The following is a 20,490-nucleotide window of genomic DNA, read 5'->3' as shown; positions in this document are numbered from 1 at the left end:
ACACTGAGACTCGGCACTGTAGCCTTGGACTACTGATAGAGTGAGCCCATCGGGCAGTTGCTAGCTCATCTCTCTGTGCCTCCTTTGTCCATGCCTGGCTAAGGCCGGTAGTTTTCCACTAGAGGCGTGGCCAAAGTCTCCTAGAAAGGTTTATCATGTATTAGCAAACGTTGGGGAGTCGGTCCCCTCGGCCGACATCTTAGGGTGAAGGTCTGATTGGACTCCTCTTCAGAGTATATGATGAATAAATGTAAGTTTGCATTCTCTACTGTCTGACCGACTCTTTATTTCTGGGAAGGCATAGCAGGTGGTTGTAAGTAACCCGCATGGCCCTAGTGGGCCCCGTCCTCCAGGGTCTCCTACTAGCATTGAGGAATCACTTTCTTTGATAGGGTTTTAGACAAAGGCTTCACACATTTAATACGTGATTCACATGCTCATAACCAATAGAAATTAAGCAAAGTGCAACAGTTGCTTTAAAATACATTTGAGTATTTTCTCACTATTCTGATACATGGAGTTATAGTGTTCACATCATCTGTTCTTAGTACACAAAATTGTTACATATGATGTTATTCAGTCTGGGACAGTTGTTCTGTACTTGGGAAAGCACACTCTGCGCAGACATTTACAGGGAGTCATTTTCTCAGCCATTGATAACAACCGGCCTTTATTATAACACAAAATAGACAGAATTATAAGTCACATGTTAGACGGCGACGTGACGGCAAGATGGACGACAAGACTTAAGTTGTCCTAATTCAGTAGAAGCATACATTTCTAAGCACTAATCATAGACATTTTTCGAAATCTAAGCAATCCATTTTAACAGATTGAATAAATAAAGCGTTCTCACTCTCAAAAGGAGGAGTGCTCAGAAAGAGTATTCTCTACAGAGTGGGTTATTAAGAAATTTCGAGTAGATAAAAAAAGATTTGGACTGCACTGAGACTGAAAGATTTAGGCTTAGCTGGAGTAGACACTAGGATTCTCCTCTAACTATCAAGAAAGGGGGCATTAAGGATGTTGGACAACTTGGAGGACAGCTGCAAGCTAAGAAGACCAACACACACCTCATTTGAGATATGTAAAAAATATAAGCACATCACAGGTCAAATAGGAAATCCCCTGTCATATTGCTTAGTAAGGGGTAGGTAGTGAACACTCTCTCAGACATAGAACAGGAGGCTATCATGACTAGGACATGTACAGAAGTGCGGCAAAAAGGGAATCCTTAAATTTTTTTTATCAATGGTACCACATTCCAGAGCAGGGGCACAAATATGATAGAGCTAAGCCAACTTTGCTAGCAGGAGTATGGAGTTTTCATCTTTTGGTGGTGCCCCTATCTGGTGGACAGACTGTGATATACAGTGTATATGGTGTTGCCCTCCCACATCACTCTGATGTCCTTTTGGGCAACCCAGTTCCTAGCCTTTTTCTTCTTCTTTTAAAAAAGGGAAAGTAAATAGCACAAGCACAGTAAGCAGCAAGACAAATGACAGAGACATGGTTGCATAGGATCTGGATATTTTCTTGCAAACTGAAAAGATAGCGATGCTCAAAGAGAACAGGGGGCACGATTGTGATGCTGTTGGGGGTCCCATGTTGAATTGTTGATAAACTGAGAGAGTTTCCACATCCTAGATATTTAGCTCTAAAAATTGTTTCACCAAACAGGGTGTAGGAAGCTGGCTCTCTATATAGTGTACTAAAAAGAAGTACACTGTGCAGAGAGTCCATTGCATCCCCAATTGGCTTACAGAGGCTTAAGTATATAATACTAACAATCTCTTTTGTGGTAGTGTGGGCGAGCAATTAAGGCTTTTTTAGAGGGTAGTGCTAAGCATTTGTTGTATTCACAGAGGCTATAAATGAGACACACACTAAAAGAATAAATCCGAGACCAAATTAGAAAGATAACTTTCTTTCTATGTATGTTTTAAAACCAAGAACTTTGTTTGAAGGTAAGTACTTTCTTCTATAGAAATTTGTACAAGAAAATCAAACTTTTAAAGTTGTGCGCCTTTACGCACAATGCAATCTTATGGAAGGAAAGGTCAATAATGCATAAAGGTAAGTACAGTCCGTTTCCGAGGTTCATCTTCAGATTTCGGAGTTGTAGTGGGCCAAGGTCCAAAGTACTACCAGTAGTTCTTCGGGAGCAGGGTGCTGGTGAGGCTGGTAGCTAGCGCTACAGAGAAGGGTGGTGCACCTGAAAACAGGCTGCACACAGGGACTTGCGGGTAAGTCCGAGGGCTCCCCCACGGGGCTTAGGTCACAAGGTGTCTTCGAGCAAGGGGCCACATTTAATTCGTCGGGACCCAGGCCGTACGGCTCGGGTGCAGACTGGTAAGGGCATCTGGGCCTGTTTTGCAAAGATGCAAAGATGCATCTCGCGTTCAGGGACAGACAGCTGGCAGGGGCAAACTCAAAGCAGCTGGGCCAATCTTAAAGTGGGTCTTAGTGATACTGACATCCGTCAATGGCTGCTTGGTCCTGGTGTAGTAAGCATCCGGACTTGACTCGCTGTTAGTGTTTGGTGCAGGGCGTCTGGTATCCCGGGCCTTGGTGCTTCACGGCTCCAGCAGGTCCTGGTGTCGTCACGCTCGGTGGGGAGACAAATCTGACCTTCCAGAGCATGATACCTTCTCCTGGTCGTCTGCGTCATGGAGCAGGACGGGCGTCTCCACTGCCTGGAGATGCCTGGGGTCTCATAATAAAGGCAGAGGACCTTTGAAGCTTCCCACCCTGGGATGCCCATCCTGCTTGGAGGAAGTGTGAACACTATCTTCCAGAGCAGGCTTTGTTCTTGCCCCCTGAAAGCGAAGGCTTGCACCTCAGGAGGTCAGGAACCTGTCCGTGGTGGCTGGATGGTCGAGACCAATCAGTCAACACACTAGTAGTCGGTCCGTTTTCAGGGACCCCTCTAAGGGCTCTCTGGTTGCATTGTCTAATAAATCCTAATAAATCCATTACTGGCATCCTTGAGGATTTATGGAGACAAGATGTTTGGTACCAAACACCTTGGAGTACAGTGAAAGCCATCATGTAGCAGGGGAACTAGTAATGACGAGTGCCCAGCCCATGTACTTGTTATGGCTTCCGTGTACACTTGTAATATCTATGGTTTTGCTTAGATATCACAGGGATGCTCATGCAGATATGCCCACACATGAGGTATAGTGCACCCTACCTTAGGGCTGTGAGCCCTGTTGTAGGGGTGTATTACCTTTACTACATGCAATGTTTCGCAGGCATGGCACACAGGAATGTGTGCCATGTGGACTCTTCGGGTTTCTCTGCACCAGGACACTTGGGCTGCGATGGCAGATGTATGAGCTTGGTGAGGGGGCCCTTAGGGTGGCATAATTCGTGCTGCAGCCCTTAGTTGCAATGCCTTAGGTACCAGGGGTACCATTTACAAGGGACTTAAATGGGATCTAAAGTGGTGCCAATTGTTGAACAAAAGGTGCAGTTTAGGGAAAGAACATTGGTGCTGGAGCCCTGGTTCAGCCAAAGTTGTACCAGATACCAGGCAAAAGATGTGTGTGGGAGGTTGTACTGCAACAAAAGTCCAGTTTCCAATGTGGTGAGATAGATACAGATCTCTGCTCAGGGTGTTGAGAGGATCACTGAGGATGGGGGTAATTTGGTTTTGGCAGTCTCTGTTCGTTTGTTGATTGAAGAGCACTCTTTTGCATTTCATTCTGAAAACCTCAATAAAACATGTAGTTTTTGAAGCCTGCAGATGTTCTGTCTAATATTTAAATCTTGTCTTGTATCCATTCTAGACCTCTCGTGACTTTCGACCTCCTTGGAGAAGATAGTCTGGTGTTGGGGAGACTGGTCCATACCTTAGGAATCCTGATGTACTTCGCCCTTCATACTGCGGTAGGAAATAGAAGCTGATTTTAGGTGCTGATGAGCGGGTCGTAAATATAGCCTCTGTTGATAAAAGACACAAGGTTCATTATATTTTTCTAACTACCGAGGATCTAACCGAAAAGTCAAAAATATCCTCTGGGGTGCCATAACATCAGAATAATTTTCCAGAAGACAGAAACTATGCGTTTATTTAAACACAAAGTGACCTGGGCCCTGGACCATTGAAAATCTTCAGCCTTGATTACGAGTGCCTTGTAAAGTTCTGGCTCCTGTGTAAATCAACATTTAGCTGGGTGTCAGAATTATGAGTTTGCCTGTAACATCTGACAGTCAAAATTTAACCACTGTACATTTCAGTAGTGAAACATTGTAACATTTTCTGGGTGAAAAATCTCCAGGTAATGCTAGGACATGCAGAATTTGTGCAGTAAGTATCAAAATCTGGATAATGTGGCCCCATTTTCAAGGGGCAACTTATTATTGGTGTTGTTTATCTCATCCAGTAAAGAACATTCTACAGGATACTGTCATTTATTTGTGCGATAAATAACTTCCACTCATAATCAAGGTCTTAGTATCCAAAATATATATTTCATATTATGTCTGGAGTTTTTCCATTTCCAGTTCTTGTGAAGGTAAACTGAGTGACCCTGCAATTTTTCCTTTCTGCATCTTGCTGCACATTTTTATGTTCTGCATGCCTCATCCTTCTGGCTCTTTTTATTTACTGATTAGGAGGCGCTAGAAGGAATAAGCCACTGCTGAAGACTGTGGCAGGATTTCTTAATCTTGGTACTGGTTATTTTTCATTAGGGCCACCTAAGCCTTGCAGCTGTATGACCTTATCTGGGCCACAAAGGTCTTACTTTGAGGACTGGATTTTGTTCCATTTTGAACCGCACAAAGACCTCGCTAGCTGCTTAGAAATTTGGCATTCATATTGTATTTTCCAGCCCTGTGCATATATCCAGCTAATGAGAGATGCCTCCAGTGAAATGTAAGGGGTGACAATAGACTTTATCCTGAAACACTGGATATGGCTTGGCGTATCTCTGCTGCCCAGCTCACATATCAGAGGTTTACATATAAATCCCAATCTAAATATATGTAAGACTGTGTACCAGTGGGATTTGATTTGCCTAGAGACTCAATGAACACCGCACTTATGAGGCTCACTAAGGCAATACACCAGAAAGTGTTGCTTATTGTCTCTGGCCTATTCCTGTGCCCTGAGGTCCTTCTTTTGGAGCAGACTTCACATAAAGTTCACTGTGATGGTTCACTTATGTATTGGCACAGAAAACATGGGAAATTATGGAAAATATGGTTTTCTTGTTTTCCCATGGACCTAGAATCGTGCCCCAGGCATTTCAATCTCATTTTTGATGTCTCTGTATCCAGTGGTCTCATTCTGATTTTAAAAGCACGTTCCTTGACCTTCAAAGTCCTTGACTTTCAATACTGATGCCATATCTAGGCTTGAAGAGCCTAAAAGAACAGGAACATAGGCCAATCCCAGGTGACACAGAGGATGTTCCTACGTTCTGCTCATAAGAAATCCACACTTGGTAGGGAGTCGTCATCATCATCAACTTTATTAGTTTTTTACAAGAAAACCATACAAGTCAAACAAACCCCTTTAAAAAAGACTCCATCAAGTAATTGAAAGCAGTTGTAAAAAGATAAAAGCCAGTCTAACCTGCCTTAAGCCAGCTTTCTTAAGAACAGGAATAATAAAAGACTTTCTTGGAACCTCATTAAAACTACAAAACATTAAAAAGTGAATCATATCCCGTGGAGACTTTCTGTTACAGCCACAGGCCTCTATGTGCACCACAGGGATGGGCTAAGAGATAATGAAAGAGGTCCAGGTGAATTTGAGTCAGTATAAAGCGGTCATGGGCACTTTTGAACCATAAGAGATAGGGCTCGGTGAATGGCACCGTCTTCAACAGGGAATAACTACCAAAACTGAGCTTACTCAACTCCTCTTCTTCCCTGGCCCATGTGCCCATTTTGAAGAAGGTCTCCTTTACCCAGTAAAATATCCCGTCTACATATTCCCTTTGGATTCACAAATAGATCAGCCCTTCCCATGCTGGAAAGACTTTCTCTGATATACTTTAAACAGCAAATACGATTATAATAGTCAAGGGAAAGACAATCCACCAGGATTTCTTTACTTAGATTGGCTCCCTTCTTCATCCAGGTTTTAATCCATAGTGACAGTGGACGATAGGCCAGCACATCTGAGAGAAAAGCCATCCCAAGTTCTTCGTGGGCTATAAAATATACACTGGGGTAAGCAGAGAATCCGTCTCAGAAAAGTGTTTTCAACAGATTGCATTGGGGCGTGCTCGATATAATCCCAAATCTCACTCCCATAGGTGACCTTCGATATACATTTAGGTTTGTAAATCGGCAAATGTGCCCCGATCGGTGTACTTCCTAGTCTGGAGGCAAAGTTAAGAACGGCCGCAATAGACTTGTCAAGGGGCACTAATTCAGAGCTGCATCAAACACCACCCCTAGGTATGAAAAGACATCTGTCTTCGGGACCGGCGTAGTCCCCACCAAAAAACTGCTGGGCTTAGCTGGAGGCTGGCCCACCTGCATGATAAATGACCTAGTTCTAGGACACCCCCGCGCCGCACGGCCACCAGCTGCTGCGTGTGCCTTCCCTGCCTGACTGCCTCGCTGCCGCCGCGTGACCACGCCCCCTGCCCCCGAGCGGCGTGGTCCGTGCTCGCCTGTCCTGCCCCTGTTGTTTTTGCTGTGTTTAAATTGTTTTTGTCTTTTTGTATTGCCTGTTTTCTAGTTATTGTAATTTCCTTCCCGTTTTGCCGGTTTATTTGCTGCCGTTCGTCCTCCCTCCCCGCTTCCCGCCACCGCCGCTAACCCCGTCCCTTTTTGCCTTCTGTACCCTCCCCGCTCCCGCCTCCCAGCTGCTCCGCCCCCCGCGCACTTGGCCATATATGGCGACCGTGCGACGCAGGTGAGTGTGACCTAGTTCTAGGACACCCCCGCGCCGCACGGCCACCAGCTGCTGCGTGTGCCTTCCCTGCCTGACTGCCTCGCTGCCGCCGCGTGACCACGCCCCCTGCCCCCGAGCGGCGTGGTCCGTGCTCGCCTGTCCTGCCCCTGTTGTTTTTGCTGTGTTTAAATTGTTTTTGTCTTTTTGTATTGCCTGTTTTCTAGTTATTGTAATTTCCTTCCTGTTTTGCCGGTTTATTTGCTGCCGTTCGTCCTCCCTCCCCGCTTCCCGCCACCGCCGCTAACCACGCCCCTTTTTACCTTCTGTACCCTCCCCGCTCCCGCCTCCCAGCTGCTCCGCCCCCCCGCGCACTTGGCCATATATGGCGACCGTGCGACGCAGGTGAGTGTGACCTAGTTCTAGGACACCCCCGCGCTGCACGGCCACCAGCTGCTGCGTGTGCCTTCCCTGCCTGACTGCCTCGCTGCCGCCGCGTGACCACGCCCCCTGCCCCCGAGCGGCGTGGTCCGTGCTCGCCTGTCCTGCCCCTGTTGTTTTTGCTGTGTTTAAATTGTTTTTGTCTTTTTGTATTGCCTGTTTTCTAGTCATTGTAATTTCCTTCCTGTTTTGCCGGTTTATTTGCTGCCGTTCGTCCTCCCTCCCCGCTTCCCGCCACCGCCGCTAACCCCGCCCCTTTTTGCCTTCTGTACCCTCCCCGCTCCCGCCTCCCAGCTGCTCCGCCCCCCCGCGCACTTCGCCATATATGGCGACCGTGCGAACGCGCAGCGGTCACGCGCAGCAGGCGCGCCGATTGTGCGCCAAAGGCGCGCCAAAGGCAAGCCCGTCTACGCCCGTCCGCGCCTGGACCGCGCCCAGTGCCAGGACCCCTGGACCCCACCGACGGAAGACGACCCGACAGTCCTACGACGCCGCAACACTCATCGCACTCAACACCGGCGGGACCCAGGGATGCTACCGAGCTACTCCGAAGCACACCCACGGACCCTTCAGCTGCCACGCCTGCAAGTTCACCTGCATCCGGACCTGCCCGGCACCAGCACCTGCCAAGCCGAACACCAGCAGCAACCACCTCAAGTGCATCCTGCTCAACACCCGCTCCGTCCACAGACACGCCATCGAACTCTGGAACCTCCTAGACGCCACATCCCCTGACGTTGCCTTCATCACGGAGACCTGGATGAACGCCTCTTCAGCGCCCGACATCGACATCGCCATCCCAGAGGGCTACAAGATCACCCGGAGGGACCGCACCGCCAACCAGATGGGAGGAGGCATCGCCATCATCCACAAGAACACCATCCGAATCACGACTAGCACCGACAACACCCTCACAACCGCCGAACACCTGCACTTCCAGATCCACACCGACCCGAAGACCACCCTCAGAGGCACCCTGATCTACCGACCCCCGGGACCACGCACTCAATTCAGCGAGGACATCGCCGACTTCGTCAGCCCGCATGCCCTCCCCTCCGCTGACTACATCCTCCTGGGGGACCTCAACTTCCACCTGGAGAACAACAACGACCACAACACCAGCACCCTGCTCGACAACCTCGCCAACCTTGGACTCAAGCAACTGGTGAACACCCCCACCCACCTCGCCGGACACACACTCGACGCCGTCTTCTCATCCAGCAAAGACATCGCCTTCAGCCACGCCACAGAACTCCACTGGACGGACCACAGCTGCGTCCACTTCACCTTCAGAAGAACGACGATCCACCACCACCAGCAACAGGCTGCTAGAAGAAACTGGAACAAGATCACAGCCGACCAGCTCGCCGCTTCCCTGAGCCAGCACCCTCCTGCCAGCTCAGCGAACCCCAGCCAGGCCGCCGACAACCTCACGAAGTGGATCAGCAACTGCGCGGACGAACTCGCCCCTCTGAGGACCCCGCCCAGCAGACCCGGCAGCAAGAAAGCCCCATGGTTCACCGACGAACTCAAGAGCTCCAAGAAGAACTGCCGAGCCCTTGAGAAAGTCTGGAGAAAGGAACCTACACCAGACAACATGACCGCCCTCAAACTCGCCACCCGGAAGCACCACCAACTGATCCGCGCCGCCAAGAAAACTGCATTCAAGGACCGGCTGGACAACAACGCACACAACTGCAAGGAACTCTTCAACATCGTGAAAGAGCTCTCCAACCCCAACGCCGGAAACAACGACATCACCCCTTCGCAAGACCTCTGCAACTCCCTCGCCTCCTACTTCCACAACAAGATCGCGGACATACACAACAGCTTCAGCACCCATCCGACGCACGTCACGACCGCACCAACGCCCCCCACCACCACCCTCCGCGCCTGGACTCCGATCAGCACCAAAGACACCGTCCGCATGATGAACTCCGTCCACTCCGGATCTCCGACTGACCCCTGCCCTCACCACGTCTTCAACAAGGCCGACGCTGTCATCGCACCCCACCTGCGGGACATTATCAACACCTCCTTCGACACCGCCACCTTCCCCGAGAGCTGGAAGCACGCCGAACTCAGCGCTCTACTCAAGAAACCTACAGCAGACCCCACCGAACTCAAGAACTACCGCCCCATCTCGCTACTCCCGTTTCCAGACAAAGTCATCGAGAAGACCGTCAACAAACAGCTGGCCGCCTTCCTCGAGACGAACGGATCCCTCGACCCCTCGCAGTCCGGCTTCCGAGCCAACCACAGCACCGAGACCGCCCTCATCGCCGCCACCGACGACATCCGAGCCCTGATGGACAACGGAGAAACAGCGGCCCTCATCCTCCTAGACCTCTCCGCGGCCTTCGACACTGTCTGCCACCGCATCCTAGTGCAACGCCTCAGCAACGTCGGAGTCCAGGAGAAGGCACTGGAATGGATCGTCTCCTTCCTCGACGGAAGAACACAGAGAGTCCGCCTGCCACCGTACAAGTCAGAGGCCACCGAAGTCATCTGCGGCGTCTCAGCGCTCTACTCAAGAAACCTACAGCAGACCCCACCAAACTCAAGAACTACCGCCCCATCTCGCTACTCCCGTTTCCAGCCAAAGTCATCGAGAAGACCGTCAACAAACAGCTGGCTGCCTTCCTCGAGACGAACGGATCCCTCGACCCCTCGCAGTCTGGCTTCCGAGCCAACCACAGCACCGAGACCGCCCTCATCGCCGCCACCGACGACATCCGAGCCCTGATGGACAACGGAGAAACAGCGGCCCTCATCCTCCTAGACCTCTCCGCGGCCTTCGACACTGTCTGCCACCGCACCCTAGTGCAACGCCTCAGCAACGTCGGAATCCAGGAGAAGGCACTGGAATGGATCGTCTCCTTCCTCGACGGAAGAACACAGAGAGTCCGCCTGCCACCGTACAAGTCAGAGGCCACCGAAGTCATCTGCGGCGTCCCTCAAGGATCCTCGCTGAGCCCTACCCTCTTCAACGTCTACATGAGCCCCCTCGCGGCCATCGCACACCAACACAACCTCAACATAATCTCCTACGCCGACGACACCCAGCTGATCCTCTCCCTGACCAACGACCCCGCCGCCGCCAGAGCCAACCTGCACGAAGGGATGAAGGAGGTAGCCGAGTGGATGACGACCAGCCGCCTGAAACTGAACTCAGACAAGACGGAGGTCCTCATCCTGGGCTCCACACCCACCGCCTGGGACGACTCCTAGTGGCCCCCCGCCCTGGGCACCGCACCCAAACCGACAAACCACGCACGCAACCTGGGCTTCATCCTGGACTCCTCCCTCTCCATGACCAGACAAGTCAACGCCGTCTCCTCGGCGTGCTCCAACATCCTGCGCATGCTACGGAAGATCTTCTGGTGGATCCCCACGGAGACCAGGAAGACCGTCACCCAGGCCCTCGTCACCAGCCGACTGGACTACGGCAACGCCCTCTACGCCGGAACCACCGCCAAGCTCCAGAAGAGACTCCAGCGGATCCAGAACGCCTCAGCCAGACTCATCCTCAACATCCCACGAAACAGCCACATCTCCGGACACCTGAGAGACCTGCATTGGCTCCCCGTCAACAAAAGAATCACCTTCCGTCTCCTCACCCACGCACACAAAGCCCTACACGACCAAGGCCCGAGCTACCTCAACAACCGAATCAACTTCTACGCTCCCAAACGCCACCTCCGTTCAGCCAGCCGCGCCCTCGCCACCGTCCCACGCATCCGTAGAGCGACAACAGGAGGAAGGTCCTTCTCCTACCTGGCCGCCAAGACCTGGAACTCCCTCCCGGCCGACCTGCGCCTGACCCAAGACCACCTCTCCTTCAGGAAGAAGCTCAAGACCTGGCTGTTCGAGCAGTAACGGCACCCCCCCCCCCCCCCCCCTAAGCGCCTTGAGACCCAACAGGTAAGTAGTGCGCTCTATAAATGTCCTTGATTGATTGATTGATGATTTGCTATTATTGACCAACAAGTCCAAGTCCAGTGGTAGGGAGGAGTAAAAAAATGTGTTGACCTCCTGAGAGGCCTACCTGTCCTGCAGCCATTAGCATCATGGAGATGTCCCTCCCTTTAGTAGGCAAGGCTTTGAGAGTTGGTTATCCGTGTCCTCCTCATTTAGGAATCCTAGTATTTAATATTATCAGGTTTCAATAGAAATGTCACCTTTCTGATTTGCTACCATTCTCCCCTCCTCTACTCCAGGATACCCACAAGCTCTGCCCTACAAGAGCAGAACCTCGTGGGTTGCCATAGGATTGACATTGTTTGAGGCAAATTGAAGCTAGGGTGTTTATTTTTAATATTTTATAAGTCTGAAAAAGAGAAGGCTAATGTCTTACCTAGATCTTTTTTAATTATGGCAGCTCATTCTACTATGTTTGAGTAAATACCATAGCACAAATGCTATCTACTTTTCAAACACAGTACCAAAACCCCAATAGATCTATGAAATGCCTGTTTTGTACTATTGAAAATATATATTTTGATGTTGTTGTACAACTTAATCGGCTCAAAGTGCTTTCTAACAGTTTATTTGTACTTGTTTTCGCACTATATTAAACCCATGGGATGGGAATAAGAGCGCTTTACATAATAGTGGAAAACAAGTTACTTACAAGAGGGAATGGAAGGCAGAAAAGAAGAAACAAGAACAACAAAATATATTAATGATGTATATGTATATGTAGATCCTTCTAGACTCATAGATTCTGAAATCAGAAAAGACTTATATATATATATTTATATTGAATGGGTTAGGAAGGGGCTGCAAGAACTATCAGTGGTTTAGTTTACTCAATAGATGCAATCCCAAAAGGCAGAAGAATTCAGCATGTTTTTTAGAATGTGTTCCGAGGAATAAACATAGTTTAGTTTACTTAAATCATGATTTTTTTTTTAAACAGATTGTATCTGTCAAGGTACACATATATTGCAGGGCTCTGTACCCCAGCGACATCTGCACAATCAAATCACAGAAAATTGACTTTGACATTTTCAATTGAAAGCATAGAAGAGAAAGTAACAATACAAATAAACTTCAACTGCCCCCCCCCCCCCTCAACCCTCCCACCCCCTGATCGCACAATGCCCTCATATCCTTACCAAATCATTTGGATAGAGCAGGGGGTCCACCCATCCGGACACCCCCCCGCACAGCACCCAGTATGAAAATATGAGTCACCTCAGAGGGTGATACTCTGCCTCCGATACCGGTTTCAACAACAGTCCACGATAATCCGCCCACCATTTCCAAATTTTGAAGTGTTTGTGCGAGCACCCCCTAGCAACGAAGATGGGTTTCTCCAGACCCATACAAAAGTCTAGGCCATTCTTCCATGCAGCTACGGAAGGGGCCCTCTGCGCCTTCCGCACCCTAGCTATATCCCTTCTCGCTAGGGTAAAGCCCAATTGCATTAGGTGTCGCTTATAGATGTTGCCTCCAAATCCCTCCATAACCTGTAGCAGAGCCTGTGCTTCTGAGAGACAGGTAAAAGCCCCCTCCAGAAACGATCTAGGGAGAGACAATGCCAGACAGTGTGGTTAAGTGTGCCCTCCACCCGATTGCATCGAAGACACATAGGAAAGGCAATCAGCCCCGCCCTCCACAGGCACACTCGTGTAAAATAAACCCTATATAAATACTTAAACTGGACGAGGCGAAGTCGTATTGCTATGGCCGCCCCCCGCGGAGCAGCTAGGTCCTCAGTCCAATCCTCCTCTTCCAACGGACCTACATCACCCTCCCAATCCCCCCTGAGTTTCTGTAGCGTGGGGGCGCAATCGGTAATTAGGGACTGATAGATCCGGGAGTTTTTGCGGTTCTTGAGGTCTCCCATAAAAACGTTTTCCTCCAGCAGGCTGAACTCCGACAAGGACTCCAAGCCCTCCAGAGCTCGTTGCACAGTATCACCCTGGGTGGCAGCAGAGGGAGTTCTGTATGAGTCACATGGTAATACCAGAGGTGAAACCCTCCGGAACTTCACTCTTAAACCATTTGGCAAGTGTCAACGCATGAAAGAAGTCAAATACATAAAGGAGCCGAACCCCAATAGTGAATGGTTATAGCACAAGACCAACAGTTCGATGTGTGTTAGAAAAGAGGACTTTGTTATGTAGCAAAACTAGTGGTTAAATCGGTATCAGAATACCCAGTGATTACATGTCTCATTGGGTAAAGCCAAACCATTGTTCCCGCGCGATTAAACCGTGCCAGAAAAGCAGTCCAATTGCCAATCCAATCCAATCTAAAAGACTTTATTCGGATAACAACGTATCCATAAAAGTAAAACATATACAAGAAATAAAATCTCAGCAAGAACAATGAAATAACATGTCCGTTCATAAAATGACCAGCAGTAAACAGATGAACTACATGATAAAAACAATTACGATGACGTGATCAGAATACATATTATAATAGGAAAGTGCAAATATGCTTCATGGGTCACACATAGATTTACGGGCCCCTATGGCCATTCACAGGAAAGTACCGACACGCAGGATCAATTCATCATTTTCCAATTTGAGTATGCGGTTAAAGGCGTCGGTTAACTTAATAGGTGACAGTTTTTTTTTTAAAGGGATTAGCAGCCATTGTGCATATTTCATATAGTATTTACAGAAAATTAAGAAATGTAAAAGTGTTTGTCCACTGTGTCCATCACATGGACATGGCAGGGAGTCAAGTTTTGCATTATACCCAAGGGGAAAGCAGAGCAAATGTCTTATAGTCCCAGGTCTTAGGCGAAAGAGAAGACCTCTCTCCCAATGCGACATTGGTAATACAATATATCTAGGTAAACAGTGTTCGGTTTGCTCGATGGATATACATTTAGCAGCAGTTTGTTTCTTTGATTCCCTCTCTAATCTTTCCGTGCTGTAAAGTGCATACAGTGCTGACCTTCGGGCTTTTTTATCAACTGTCGCAACTGTCTTTGGGTTTAGAAAAAAATCCTCTAAAATTGACAATTTCCAAACTCTTGATGACCCCAGCAAGCCATGGAATGTCCATCCCTTTCTCGCAGCGAATACAATCATCTATTATGTTCCTTATGAGAGATGCTTCAGGGTTTTTCATTGTGGCTAGCCAGAACAAAGCAGGGCGTGCCCTTATAAAATCTTCAATTTACCCTAGTTTTAGTTCGCTGTGGCATATGTACTGAGGAGTGGAGATTGGGGCACCCAAGAGTTTTCGGCAAAATCTATTTTCCTCTAATTGGACGCTAAGACTTTTAGCAATACCCCAAACCTCTGCACCATAGGTGGCTACTGGTATGCACTTTGACTTTTGTCCTTGATCTTTTAGGACGGGGAAGACTGAGGATTGAGTTAGAGGCTTTCGAGAACTTGTTTTTACAATGCACCATGTGTTCAGACCAGGTGCTATTCACAGCGAAGACCATCCCCAGGTAGGGAAAAGTGGCAGTGCAGGTTAATTTTGGGTTTCCCACGGAAATCAAATTTTAGGGATGTTTCCTTGGCCCGCAAGACATAATAAATGATTTTCTGAAATTAGTGCATAGGTCTATATCAGTCATAAAATCCGTAAAAACCTTGGACTAAAGTGCGTAGTTCATTTGGTGTGCGACCAATTAAAACTGCATCATCTGCGTATAAAAGTACCAGGAAAATGTTACCTTTAAATTTGGGGACGTCATTGGTGAGTGTGATCAGTGATTTGTGCAAGTTATTTATGTCAATAAAAAAAAGGAGAGGGGCTAGGACACACCCTTGCCTAACCCTTCTACCAACACTGATATCATTAGACACCTCGCCCCCGCCACCGATCCTGTCCCAAGCTTTCAGGTCCGTGTGAAGATAGGCCAAAAAGTGATCAAAAGCTTAATCCAAGCCATAAGCTAGGAGAATGGACCACAAGCGAGACCTTTTAACAAAGTTGAAAGCTGAGGTCAGGTCCATAAAAGCTAGATAAAGTGGCGAGTGCTGTGCGGTGGTATACTTCCCAATAATCAAATTGAGGTTTAGACACTGCTCATTTGTACTAATTTTACTCCTAAAACCTAGTTGACATTGTTCTAAAATGTGATTATCCTCTGTCCAAATAAAATTTTTGTTATATAAAACACTGCCTAAAATTTTAAGGGTGTTATCTATCAAAGAGATCGGCCTATAGCAGCTAGGTTGCGAGCTGTCACCCTTTTTAAAAATTGGGACAATAATGCTAGTGGTCCAGGTTTTTGGCAATGGTGCGTTGGTTAGATTGTTAAGAACATTTAGCAACAGTGGAGCCCAGAAATCTGGTTTGTGTTTGATGAGGTCAATGGGCGGTCCACCAGGACTAGGGGCTATATTGCCCACGCTCTGGCTTATGGGCTCCTCGACCTTTGTTATCGATATTGGGACCCCAGATGATAGCCTATCGTTAAAAGGGTCAAGTTCTGAATCAGGCGCTGAGTAGATTAAGGAGAAGTGACTTTCCCAGGTTGCACTCGTTATGTTGCAGCTTATAGATGTTAATGGCTGCCCCATTGTTCTTAAATCCTTAACAGCAGTCCAGAATTTATTCCCATTTTTTAGACTGGCAGCATTAGCAAGCACATCACAGTGCTCACTTAGTAATTCTTCCTTCCTATTTGCAATGGCACGCTTATACGTCAACCTCAGAGATTTGACCAGTGAGTTGCTCCTTGGGCTGCATAGCAAGGCCTTTACGAACCCACCGGAACTCAATTCTTTTTTTTTTTTTTTTTTTTTTTTTTTGAAAAACCTTTATTGACATTTCAACCAATAACAAGTATGGGCCTACAACCCCCGGGGCCGGCCGCTAAGCAGTCAGAGTAACAGAAATCAATATTTATCACAGGCAGCACCTCGGGGAGCGGAATCTCCATGCTATTAAACTGTCGGCCACTGAACAGCCCAAGTAGGTGACCAGGATACAAAAGGTTTTCATTTTATAATAAGGGAGGATGGAAGGATCAGGTGCCAAACAGTTTCCCAGCAGCAAGAAATGGCAGGCAGAATAATAAACGTCAACAATAAAGCAATTTATCTAGTCAATGGCGCTGAAACAGGAAAGTCAGGATGTGGAGGAATATCACGGCCATTTGCGCCTGCAGTCCCCTGCCCTAAAACCCAGAAAACACCACGGAAATTGTGGCACACATGAAAACGCAGCGATTAACAACGAAGGAGTTTTACCATGCTGATCCCAGAAAAGAAGGACAAAGAAGAATAAGAGAAGAAAAAGGAGGCCATGGAAAAAAAGGGTTAAAGACTAAAGGATCCCCTCCCCCAACCCCCCACCCTGCACCTCTGCAGATGAGTACGGCCCCCCCCCCCCCAGCAGTGTGCCTGTAGCCCCGGAACCAGACCCGAAATATAGAAGAAACAGAGAAAGAGGAGTAAGAAAAGAAACCCCACCAGACGGGGGGGGTAGAGAGAATATTAATAAACTGGAGGAGGGCCTTCAAAACATGCCCCCGGCTTCTCCCTCCCGCACAGTATGTTTTCCCCCAAAGCAAACAATAAGCAACACAGAATCGACCATGTCAAAGAAGAATGGGGAGCATTATGCGCCTATTACACTACCAGTTATGCCGTGAGAGCACGCAACCCCTGAGCCCGCCCGCCTATTAGATGACCACCTCTGAAGGATCAACCTTATCCTTGGCCACTCTTTGCGAATCTACCCATGCATACCCATCGACCCAGTACCATGTCCAATGTTACGAAGAAGAGGAGCGTCCAAAAAAGAGCAGGAAGCGACACACACAGGCAGGGTGGAAGTCTCTGAATACCAACACAGTCAGCAGTATGGAGAGTCGTCTTTCCCAGTGCTGCCCCAGGATCTGCACTGCACACAAGGTCCAAGAAGGCGAGATCAGCCAGAACAGGCGACCGTTGCTTGAATATTGCCTGGGTCGCCGGAGGCCGCGCACGGGACAAGGCCACCACCCCCCACTCAGGTCCAAGACCTCCGGAACAGACCAGACCCACAGCCTGCCGATCACACGTTAATATACTGTCCGGAGTTTCCAGCTGGTCACTATCCACAGGGCCGGCCACGACACTGTCCTCCTGTGTGCAGTGTAGGAAGTCCCCGTGTACCTGGGGACAGGCAGGCAGCAACTGTTCCGATGCTGATGCCACCCCATCAAGCTTACTCCCCAATACCCAGGCGCCGTGAACCAAGGCGGAATGAAGGGCACCGAGAGCCTCGAGAAGATCACCATACCCCAGCACAGCTCTCGGCGCTCGCTCCGCTACGCTCCTCATAGTCGCACACTTCCAATCGTGCTGCGACCCAGTGTACAGGATGGTAGACTTCGTCCTGTCAAGATGGCCGCCGGGTAAGTCCAACCCAGATTGGGACCAGGACTCAGGGACAAGCGCCGCAGGTTCCATGTCACTGGAATCAGGGTTTCGGGGGCAGGCAAAAAATATATCCGGTATGTGGTCACAGGCAACAGTCATCCCCACCACGGACCTGCGCCCGCGAAAATCCGGGAGCAGGCCGCAAGAATCAAGGCGAGTTACGGGCGGCGGCCGGGCAGCTCACCGGCGAAGGCTGAGGCAATCACCGGGGAATCTTGGATTAGCCACCTCGGGCCTGCACTCGTTCCGCTACGCTTAGTGGTAGGAACGGTCACGGCGAAATGTAGGCCGATATTCGCACCGCTTCGGTTAGTCCGACTCCACCCAGTCACCAAAGGCTGCTGTTGTTTAACTGCCGCCCGGCCATGTTATCCACTCGAGGTCCCGGTTCCAGGGTTGCACAGGCCGCAATCTTCAAACGGACATTTCTCCGGCGATACCGCCGCCAGAAACTTCAGAGTCACACGATCGGTTGCCGCTCTCATTCACCAACACGGGCATATAGCGCAGGCGAAGGATCTCATACAGGATATCTGTGCGGGATGCGGAGGTTCACGGAGCCGGGAGCCTACGCTGCCGTCCCGGTCGCCATCTTGGCTCCTCCCCCGGAACTCAATTCTTAATCCATTATGCAAGTATCAGCGCATAAAAGAAGTAAAATACATAAAGGAGCCAAACACCAATAGTGAATGGTTATAGCACAAGACCAACAGTTCGATGTGTGCTTGAAAAGGGGACTTTGTTATGTAGCAAAACTAGTGGTTAAATCGGTATCAGAATACCCAGTAATTACCTGTCTCATTGGGCAAAGCCAAACCATTGTTCGGGCGCAATTATACTGTGTCAGATAAGCAGTCCAAGTGCACTGTGCACGGCAAAGCGAAGCAGTTTTCTCCGGTTGCGACGTACATTGTAATCCTGTAATTGTTCGGCGTTCGCGCCGGTGCCAGGGCCGTTTCTACCATTAGGCAAGACTAGGCGGCCGCCTAGGGCGGCAAAAGGGGGAGGGCGGCAAAAAACATAAGTTTGGGAATCCCCTTTATTCATGGAATCAAGGGCCTTCAACCTCAAAAGAGCATTGGTTAGCGTCTTATACAATTCATTCGACGTGACGTGAGGTCACGTTCGGCGCCACAGGCGGGGCCGTGTGTGCGCCGCTAATAGCCCGCTGCAATTTGCAAAATTCCCGCCGGTGGCTGAATCACTCGCTGACGACTACAGCCGGGCCTGATGTCACCTGGCCCCTCCTTGGCTGTTTTCTGCTCCATGTGGGGCACAGTCTGTTTTGAATATTCGTAACTCCCCAGCAGGGAAGTGCCTGGCGTAGGCACCCTGCTGTCCCCTTCCCATGACTGCCACATCACGACGGGTCTCTGCCCACCAAGTGAGTTCTCTGAGTCCCTGGCCACGGAGAAGGGCCCATGCAAGCCCACCAGTATATGCAAGCCAGACACTCCCAGCAGCCGGATGTGCGAGGTACCTCCATGCATGTATTCACTGCGGGCGGCAGGGGTGTCTCTGCGCTGGGCCCGACCACGTGCACTCCGCGGGAGACATTTTGTCTGGCAGGAGAACTTCGCTGATTGTTGTTCCTGCTCGGGAGCTGGAGGCAGGTGGCAGCATGGTCAGGTAGGTTTTACCCAGGGCGGAGCACTGGTGATGCAGTAGCATTGTAATGCAAGTAGCAGAGGTGGCACTTTAGAGCAGCCTCATAGGTGGGCATAGTTATGGGGACACGGAAAAGGAATACATTGCTAGATGTAACACTAACAGGTGAAGAGAGGCTGCAGTTGGGAGGTTTGGTAGAATACCACCGACATGTTGGCACGGCTCACTTGTTTTCCTTCTTGTTTCACTCCAGGCGCTACAGAGGGGTTGGTAGTGCTGGCTGTAGCCCATATAGCAATGCCCCAAGTGCCAACTTTGGCGTCACTATTGATAAATGGGCATTTCTGGAATAGCAGCACTGCAGAGCCGGCGGACATCGCCCGGTGAAGAGTGATGGGAGGACGCGGCTGCTTCTGGGTGGTAGTGCCAGCCTTGCAGCTCCACGGGTATTCCATAAAAGGCTTCAATTCCTGAATTGGAGGCATTGTTTAATGTTCCTGTATTGTTTTTGGCTAAGCTGAGCTGGGCAGTAAGCGCTTTATTTAGGTGATTTATGACGCACTGAGTTCCTGCTTTCAGGCGCTGTCTGAACACCTCGTGCAACTAACTGTAAAATGCATTCAGATGGAATTGGATATCGGAATATAATTGACGCACCTGTTTGCTATTTGTTTTTAAATGCTATTAAACGCTGCCATCAGTATTTATCAACCTGGGCATTTACGTAGTGCGGTCAAGAAAATGAATTGCCTCTCGGCGCTTCAATACCCGGTGTGTTCCTGTTATTCAAGCCAATCGCGATCCTTTTGGGGTACGCTAATAAGAGACGTGATGAACTGTCCTGTCCAAATTCTAATTTGTGATCTATATATGACACAAGGGCTCCTGAGCCCGACCGACTCCGAGTTTTTATTCTGTCCCAGTGTCAGTGCTTAATATGAACCGGTGGTTTCCGGTGCGGGAACTGACATTTAATTGTCAACACCGGCATTTATTGCACGCAATTATATAGTGGCACTGGTATTGTGCTTTAGCGATAAGCACAATAACAGTTGTTTACTAATTAAATATACATTACAAAAGACTGATATCTTTCGCCCGTGCTATTCTTGCAGCTTTGGGGGCCCGGAATAGCCCGGATTGTCACACTTATAGTATTACTTAGTGGTTGTGTTGCTACCAGGCAGGCAACTAGAGCCAAATTTCGGGGGGGGCTGAAAAAGATTT

The 20,490-nt window shown here is 49.1% G+C and overlaps 1 protein-coding gene across 3 annotated transcripts in view; it reads left to right on the top strand.

The window, feature by feature from the left end:
- Window positions 1-20,490, top strand: part of TELO2 (telomere maintenance 2) — an 831,249-nt gene that overhangs the window by 738,970 nt on the left and 71,789 nt on the right. For all 3 annotated transcript variants that reach the window (XM_085628173.1, XM_085628170.1, XM_085628172.1), the window contains one exon: window positions 3,795-3,894. In XM_085628173.1, the coding sequence (XP_085484299.1) occupies window positions 3,795-3,894 (100 nt within the window). The remainder of the gene's footprint in view (window positions 1-3,794; window positions 3,895-20,490) is intronic.

The sequence above is a fragment of the Triturus cristatus genome, chromosome 10 (assembly GCF_964204655.1).
Source record: "Triturus cristatus chromosome 10, aTriCri1.1, whole genome shotgun sequence".
NCBI classification, from domain to species: Eukaryota; Metazoa; Chordata; class Amphibia; order Caudata; family Salamandridae; genus Triturus; species Triturus cristatus.
Note: the sequence above shows the minus strand (reverse complement) of the source record. Positions and strands in the feature narration are given on the sequence as shown.